The following is a 9,595-nucleotide window of genomic DNA, read 5'->3' on the forward strand; positions in this document are numbered from 1 at the left end:
TTATTTCAAAGGATGAGGACTCGCACTGGAATTGGTACAGTAAAACTGACTGTGATAAGGTTCAAGGGTTGGGGAAGAAGTCAGGGCGGCGAGAATCCTTTCCAAATGTATTTATTAAATCAACTCAAAGAGCTTTCATTCAGCTTAACTGAACACGGGTACATCTCTTTCTCTCACTGGTCTTCCGGTGTCTTATATCCTATCTCTCCGCCGGTTACTAGAATCAGAGACAGGTGTTAGTCATCAAGCTCTTGACCCAATTCTTACTGCTTGTCTCCGCACTCTCTCTCCTGTCACAGACTGTGCTTTACCTCGCCCCCCTGCCACACCAACACTATTGTTACTGTTTGTATAATAGGAAGCCTCTGGAGCTGAAATTAAAATATAGTTACGGTTTCGTTTCCGGCTCGTGCTGTAAGCTGTAGGCCAATCACAACAGACTGAGCCATCTGACCAATCAGAGCAGAGTAGACTCTCGGAAAGGAGGGGTTTAGAGAGAATGAATCCTTTATCAAACTGTTTCAGACACTGTGAGAAAAGAGGTGATGCTGCAGTGTATATTGGGAATTATTTTTTTTATTTTTTTATTTTTTTACATTGGATGTATGTAACTTTCCTAATTTCCAAAACAAAATTAGGAAAGTTTAAAATAGCATAATAGGGGCACTTTAAAAACACTTTAATCCTATCGATTCGCTATACACAGTTTATTCTCACTTTTTAGTGTTTATTACTAGGTTTTCAGTCTGTGTGTTTCTTGGCAGCACTCAAAGCCTGAGGCGATAGTATTTTCTTCATAATTGCATATTTCTGAGTGAAATGGCTTCTTAAACACGAAAAAATGTAGGGCGGGACTTGATTTCTGGCCATGGGGAATTGATTGGATCGTTGGATGGTTGTGGTTTGCTATTGGTTGAGCTCATGTGAGTGACAGGTTGCAGTAAACACATCATCAGAGAAGTGAAGAGATGTTACTGCAAGAGGGAGAGGAAGTTATTTTGATTAAAGATTACGAGGGCACATGAATTAAAAAATAATAATAATGTGCACATATAAATCATTTATAATAAATGCTGCAACATTCCATAAAAAAAATGTTGATTTTGATTTCAAGGTAACTTTAACGTAAGCTATTAAAAATGTATTCAACAATGTTTATTTCACAAATAGCAACTTTATTGCTATTTCTAATATCCTATTGCTATTGCTTCATTGCTATTATAAGCTTTATATTTTGACTTGCCATTTTCTGTACTTTTTTTCACACTCTACACATGTTTTTACTTTTGCCTATATATTTTTTTTATTTTTCCTGTTCTAGGTGTTCTTGCTTAAAGGTGCCATCGAATGTTTCAGCTCAAAATACCCCATAGATTTTTTTTATTAATTTTTTTAACTGCCTGTTTTGGGGCATCATTAACTATGCACCGATTCAGGTCGTGGCCCCTTTAAATCGCGCTCTCCACCCCCAGAGCTCGCGCTTGCCTTAAACAGTGCATAAACAAAGTTTACACAGCTAATATAACCCTCAAATAGATCTTTACAAAGTGTTCGTCATGCATAATGCATGCATGCGTTGGATTATGTGAGTATTGTATTTATTTGGATGTTTACATTTGATTCTGAATGAGTTTGATAGTGCTCTGTGGCTAAAGCTAACATTACACACTGCTGGAGAGATTTATAAAGAATGAAGTTGTGTTTATGAATTATACAGACTGCAAGTGTTTAAAAATGAAAATAGCAACGGCTCTTGTCTCCGTGAATACAGTAATAAACAATAGTAATTTTAACCACATTTAACAGAACATTAGCAACATGCTAACGAAACATTTAGAAAGACAATTTACAAATATCACTAAAAAATATCATGTTATCATGGATCATGTCAGTTATTATTGCTCCATCTGCCATTTTTCTCTGTTGTCCTTGCTTGCTTACCTAGTCTGATGATTCAGCTGTGCACATCCAGACATTAATACTGGCTGCCCTTGTCTAATGCCTCGATCATGAGCTGGCATATGCAAATATACTGTTAAGTAACAGTCGGTGTTATGTTGAGATTCGCCTGTTTTTCTGAGGTCTTTTAAACAAATGAGATTTATATAAGAAGGAGGAAACAATGGAGTCATTTCCATGTACTGAACTCTTGTTATTCAACTATGCCAAGGTAAATTCAATATTTAATTCTAGGGCACCTTTAATAAATCTCACCTTTTGTTTATTACTGTTGCTGTGTTGTTCCTGTAGTCATTCCGCATGTTAAAATGATTTTAATGTGCAAGCCATTTTAACCCAGCAGTATAGTCATTTTTAAACAATTGAGTTTGAGTTGGGTCAGACATTAACCTAACACAGCTGAATCAAAACAATCTAACACTGGGTTTGTGGCATTTTAGACCCAGCGCTGGGCTGCCAAAATGACCTAAAATGGGTTGTTTTAACCCAGCATTTTTAAGAGTGATATCCAGGATGGGGAAATACTTATTTATTTGGTTATGAAGGAGAATTTGGTGCATTGTGTTTGAGGTTTTCAAAGTGTCTCATTAGCTCTGTTCCAACATTTTAAGGCATCATGTGTGCTTTAGATGCTCTAAAACATATCATAGTCACCATATATTGAGCAGCATCATACCCTTCAGTAGTTAAATATTACCTTAACCCTTTTCTCTCCCTCTCACACTCTTTCAGAAACGCTTTGTTTTCTATGCTCAGCAGGTTCCAGGGGTTTTGTACACAGGCATCACATGACCATCAGCCATACCTGGCCCCCGCCCCTCCAGATGTCCTCATCCACTCACGTCGCTCCATCTCCAGCGCAGTCTAGACATGCCTTCAGAATATTCTACCTGCGCCCGCCCTAGACCCTCTCTCACAAGATCATACTCCACTCAGGTCTAGAGGCTCCTGTATTCACCTCTACTGCCCCCTACCGGCTGACAGAGACAACGACAGCAATATCCACACATTTCAATCGGGAAATTGTTTTTTAATGAGAACATTTCATGTTTATCTGAATCCTTTTGGTTTCCGTCTCTTGTCTTTTGGGTGTTTTTTTTTATTATTTATTATTAAAGGAAAGTGTTCCAACAGATAATAATCTTCCACCTCTATAATTTTGTAGAGTATTACCATTATTAATGGCAAATGTTGACATTTTATGTACATTCTAAAAATATTTTCTCATCTAACAGCCATACAGAAACTGAATATCAACTGTGAAATTTAAGATTTAAATTAACATTTATTGACATTTAAGAGAGAAAAGTGGAAAAGCAATTCTATTTTTGGAAATACAGATTGGTAGGATGTAGCAATCTACTAGTAAGCGTATTTGAAAGATATTAAATAGATTATTAGCACTATTATTAAGTATCCATGGGGAAAAAAAGTGTTATTCAGAAATAACATGAATCAAATATTAATCAAAACTATTGCTGTACAGAGACAGTTTTCAAGACTATACCATATTTAAGTAAATTTCAACACCAGTAAGCTGGGATGTAAAGGAGACAAATATGTACAGGATGTAGCAAATGTTTTATATCTTAAATTGTATAAAATGTGAATGTTTTTCCCTTGGAAATTTCCTGTTAGAATTATTGACGTGTTAAGTCAATTCAGAGATATAATCCAGAACCAAAAATACAGAGACTAAGGAATTACCTCAGGTTTCATCCTAAGGTTAATGGGCTACATCTGCCGACTGTCTCTCCATAAGAGTATATCATGTTTTGTAAATAACTGTATTTTTCACATCAGTTTTGGCATTTTACAAACATATTGCTATGTTATCATTAAACAGCTTTAGTCTGTAGAATTTAATGATCACGTGTTCAAGAGACTTATGTGAAACACTAATTTGTGATTTTTTTTTTTTTTTTTTTTTTTTTTTGAGAGTGAGAGATTGTGAAAACTGACCACTAAACAGAGGGAAATATATTCTGTTTAGCTTGTTGTCAAACATTTTGTCTATTGATGTTTTTGGCTATTTTGTAAGCCAGCATTTTTCTACATAGTTTGTCCACTGAAGGAAGTGAGATAAAGCCTCTGTATGTAACATGGTGCTTGAATGTGACTGTTCAGGTATAGCTCCCCTTTCATTTTGTAAAAAAAAAAAAAAAAAAAAAGGTTCAATATGAAGATAGATGATTCTTGCAAAACAGATCGCCTGATTGTTAATTAAACATTTAATTAAAAGGAAATGGCTGGAACTTTTAATTGCAGATTGCCCCCGGCAGTGCCGGGTAACTGATTACATGTAATCTGGGTTACGTAATCAGATTCCACAAATTAAGTGGGCCTACTTGTAATTAGATTATATTACATTTTAAAATATAAGCATACAGTTACTTTTTGATAAATTACATGATTACATATTATTCACACGATGGCAAAAAAAAATATTCATAATTAACTGATTCTCTTTTCATCTTTTAAAAATTTCCTTTCTAAAATATACTGCTTATGTACATTCAGAAGGTCTTCCAGGTTTGTTGAATTGCCCACCCAGACCAGCCGCTAGTCATGAGCTTGTCACTGAAAACTGAGATCCACAGTTTGATCACTGGATTTACAGAAATCTTTTCACTTTTAAGAAGTAAAATGATTTCAGCATAGCATACCATCAAGTACTGATTAACTTTTTTGGACCTAATATAGCCTATTTACTTGAAGTACCCTCTGAGATTTTATGGTAATAAGTTAATTAAGTTACCATATACAGAGGTATCTGAAGTCAAGTAATGGTCACATGACATGCAGTTAAACAAATAAAATATTTCATTTTTTTTAGTAAGGGTTTATTTAGATTTTATTATTATTATTATTTATTTTAATTTAACTTTTCCCTGAAAATGTCCCCGTTTTACAATCAATCGGTCAATCCAGTGGCTCCCAAACCTGTCCTGGAGGACTTTCTGACACACCCATTTCAGGTCTCTACTGATGAGCACATGAGTTGAATCAGGTGTGATAGATGAGGGAGACATACAAAATGTGCAGGGCTGGGGGTCTTCCAGGACAGGTTTGGGAACCACTTCAAACAAACATTTGGCCTGCTAGTTACCAGAGCAGTCGTGTAGTGATTATTTTCAACCATCAGAGGGGGCTGCAAGTGATTATTTGTTCACGCGCCGCTACTTTAGCCATGAAGAACCTATGAGAACAGAGCACACTCTCCCTGCATCCCAATGTGCATACTATCCACCCTAAATAGTATTGAATATTACTAGTGTCACATACTATTTAGGATGGATAATATGCACATTGAGACGCAGGCATTACCCCTCGTTGTCGGTTGTGGACACATACTAATGTTATGTACTATAGTTTACAACAGGGCATGAACAGTGTACTAGGTTGTTTTACACCATACTTATTTAATTTTATTTTTGTAAAGTTATAATTTTGTTAATATAATATATTATAATAATAATATAGTTTTAATCTGTCTGCAATTACCAATGGTTACTATTTACTATTTTTCATAGCGTGATTTTTGATGAATTGTATTAAAACCAGTTCAGGTCAGACTGACCCACAAATAGGCCTACCCTAAGAATTTACAACATTGATGTGCAACATCTATGTGAAATAAAAATTAGACATTATAATACCAGACATTATACATTTCACTTTTGAATACTTTAATGCAACCTTGCTGAATAAAATATATTATATATATATATATATATATATATATATATATATATATATATATACAGTGGCAAGAAAAAGTATGTGAACCACTTGTAGAATCTGTGAAAATGTGAATAATTTTAATAAAATAAGTGAGATCATAAAAAAAGCATGTTATTTTTTATTTAATACTGTCCTGAGTAAGATAATTTACATAAAATATGTTTACATTTAGTTTACAAGACAAAACAATAGCTGAACTTATTAAAATAACCCCATTCATAAGTATGTGAACCATTGATTCTCAATACTGTGTGGTTACCTGATGATCAACTGTTTGTTTGTTTTGTGATGGTTGTTCATGAGTCTCTTGTTTGTCCTGAACAGTTAAACTGAGCTCTGTTCTTCAGAAAAATCCTCCAGCTCCTGCAGATTCATCAGTTTTCCAGCATTTTTGCATATTTGATCCCTTTCCAGCAGTGACTGAATGATTTTGAGATCTGTGTTTTCATACTGAGAACAACTGAGGGACTCAAACACAACTATTAAAAAAGGTTCAAACATTCACTGATTCTCCAGAAGGAAACACGATGCATTAAGAGTCGGGGGGTGAAAACTTTTGAACAGGATGAAGATGTCACAATTTTCCTTATTTTGTTTAAATATAGGTTGTTTTTCATTTAGTACTGCCCTTCGGAACCAACAGAAGATACTTGCTTGTTTCCCGGGAAAAAAATTAAGTAGAATTTACCTTGATATTTGAATTCAAAAGTTTTCACCCCTCGACTCTTAATGCATCGTGTTTCCTTCTGGAGCATCAGTGAATGTTTGAACCGTTTGTAATAGTTGTGTTTGAGTCCCTCAATTGTCCTCAGTGTGAAAAGACGGCTCTCAAAATCATTCAATCGCTGCTGGAAAGGGTTCAAATACCCCAAAAATGCTTGACAACTGAAATTTCTGCAAGACCTGAAGAACAGAGCTCAGTTTAACTGCTCAGGACAAACAAGAGACTCATGAACAACCATCACAAAACATAAAAACAGTCGTGGATCATCAGGTAACCACACACAGTATTGAGAATCAATGGTTCACATACTTATGAATGGGGTCATTTTAATAAATTCATATTGTTTTGTCTTGTGAACTAAATGCAAACATCTTTTATGTAAAATATCTTACTCAGGACAGTACTAAATAAAAAATAACATGCATTTTTTAAAACCCCTCTTATTTTATTAAAATTATTCACATTTTCACAGATTCTGCAAGGGGTTCACATACTTTTTCTTGCCACTGTATATACACACTCACCAGTCACTTTACCTTGCTGGGTTGGACCCCCTTTTGCCTTAATTCTTCATGGCATAGATTCAACAAGGTGCTGGAAACATTCCTCGGATATTTTGGTCCGTACTGACATGATAGAATCACACAGTTGCTGCAAATGTATTTACCACAACCCAAAGATGCTCTATTGGATTGAGATCTGGTGACTGTGGAGGCCATTTGAGTATAATGAACTCAAGAAACCAGTTTGAGATGATTTGAGCTTTGTGACATGGAGCGTTATCCTGCTGGAAGTATCCATCAGAAGATGATCATAAAGGGATGAACATGGTCAGCAACAATACTCAGGTAGGTTGTGGAGTTTAAACGATGCTCAATTGGTATTAAGGGGCCCAAAGTGTGCCAGGAAAATATTTACACACACCTTTACACCACCAGCTGCCTGAACTGCTGATACAAGGAAGGATGGATCCATGCTTTCATATTGTTTATGCCAAATTCTGACCCTACCATCTGAATGTCACAGCAAAATTCAGAACAGGCAACATTCCAATTTTCTATTGTCCAATTTTGGTGAGCCTGTGTGAATTGTAGTCTCAGTTTCCTGTTCTTAGCTGACAGGAGTGGCACCGGTGTCTCTCCTGCTGCTGGAGCTCATCTGCTTAAAGGTTGGGCGTGTTGTGCAGACCTCGGTTGTAATGTTGTAAGCCTTTCTATCAGCTTGAACCAATCTGGCCAATCACCTCTGACCTCTGCCATCAACAAGGCATTTTTCTGATTAGATATTTGCATTAAAGGTACAATTTGTGATATTTTTTTCCGCTAGAGGTCGCTAGAAGCCTAGCGAGAGGCAAAGGCGTAGTTTGATGACGCCAAGTTTTAGAGCGGAAATTTGGGACATGTGGTCTCCATCTCAACGGACGGTGCAAAAGAATAGGGATTGGAGTCTGGAAGAACTCATGTTCATGGATGCGATTATTAACGTTACTGTAGTATGAAGCAGAGCAGGACCGAGTGTTGCGGGAGCTGAACGAGGAGCTGGAGCGATTGATCAGCACCAACACACGCCTCACGATTCACGAGCGGCGGGACTTTTATTGTGACACAGTCGCCGGCGCCGCTTCCGCTTTTCCGGTCATGAGTTTACGGGAGCTGTCCTTGTCGACAGAACCAGCGAAAGATGGTAAACAGTAATTATGTTCCATAAATAAGTAACACAGTCCACCATAAAACGTGCAAGAAGTAAATAAGGAACTGCTTGAAGCAAGCTAGTGGTTTGCTATGGGTTTGCTGGACGCTAGACTCTACTTCCGCATTTGTCCACGGCACTGTTGTCATGTGGTTTCTACGTCAGTAAAGGCGGCAACAAAGGTAACTGACGTCATTGACAGGCGACTGCACTGCCCCGTGTCACTGTTTATAATGGGAATTTTCTCATGATTTACAAGTAGTTGAAAACATTAGAGATATTGTTAGTAATCAGCTGGACAAAATATATAACACTAGCCTAGTGGTTTTTGGATATTTTACTGCAAAAATGTTACATATTGTACCTTTAACTAACTGTTGAACAAGTGTACCTAATAAAGTGGCCGTTGAGTGTATATATGCAGTATAGTATTATGTCACTGTGCAAGACACTGCTGTGTCGTGTCATGTCATCTGCTCTGTTGGAGTAAAAACCACAGAAAACTGCATCAGGCTGAGAATAGCTGAGACAATAGCATGGCTAGACAAGCCAGCCAAGTTACACACCCTGCGTACGAATGGTATTCATACTATGGATAAGATTACTGATGCCACAGTGTATATGAAGCAGAACACAGCCGAGCAATGTTCAAACATGAGCAGAATTTAGCAATCTCATTTGCTGTCTGCTTATCTGGTGTAAGGTCATGAAGCAACAAGCCTTTTCTTGAACATTTATCTATCTTTCATGCCACTGAACATTTCAGATGACGAGGAGGAAGAAGGAAGGTGCTGGTGTGGGGGGTTGGCATTATGGGTAATCCTAAACCTCTGCTGCTTAAACTACAGCCCATCCTTTCACTTTGTGTTTGCGTCGCTCTCATACCATATAAGGAAGAATCAACCCAGGCCAGGCCAGGTAGACTCATACTTAAGCGTGTTTTGCTGTGGGCATTCATTTTGTTCCTTTTTGTAAAAGAAAACTTTTTTCCTTAAGACAGTTTAGCATAAGATACTTGGACGAATCTTTGCATTGTCCGAGCTTCTCTGTGACCCTACATGAACTTTGACTTTTTGTTTTTCTGTAAAAGAGGCATGTTTACTTAGTTGACAATAACAGCATCATTTACAATAATCAATGCACATATCTGGCAACCCCTGATTGACACACAGTGAAAAATGCAATATCTAAAAACACCCATGAAGATAATCTGTCAGTAGTTTACAGGCCAGCTTATCACCTGACCAATGTTTAATATTTTATGATATCCCATGGATGACTCATGCCAATAGCAGTGTAGGCTCATTTTAGTCCCATGCTCTCTCTCTGTCTCCACCTCCACAGCACGACTCTTTAAATATACTGAGGAAAATCACTGCAGGTTTGCAGGTACAGACAAAGCTCTGCATTCCTTCACCCTCCACCAGCAGCCTTCCTGCAGTCCAGCTTCCAACAATTAGGCTAATATTCTATAAACTC

General features: G+C 37.0%; 1 protein-coding gene across 1 annotated transcript in view; it reads left to right on the top strand.

Annotated features, from left to right (window-relative positions):
- plppr2b (phospholipid phosphatase related 2b) overlaps positions 1-2,827 on the top strand; it is a 66,014-nt gene extending 63,187 nt beyond the window's left edge. Inside the window, exon 8 of the mRNA XM_067374074.1 lies at positions 2,719-2,827. Coding sequence (XP_067230175.1) covers positions 2,719-2,827 — 109 coding nt within the window. The remainder of the gene's footprint in view (positions 1-2,718) is intronic.
- The last annotated feature ends 6,768 nt before the right edge of the window (positions 2,828-9,595 follow it).

The sequence above is a fragment of the Chanodichthys erythropterus genome, chromosome 21 (assembly GCF_024489055.1).
Source record: "Chanodichthys erythropterus isolate Z2021 chromosome 21, ASM2448905v1, whole genome shotgun sequence".
Classification (NCBI taxonomy): Eukaryota; Metazoa; Chordata; class Actinopteri; order Cypriniformes; family Xenocyprididae; genus Chanodichthys; species Chanodichthys erythropterus.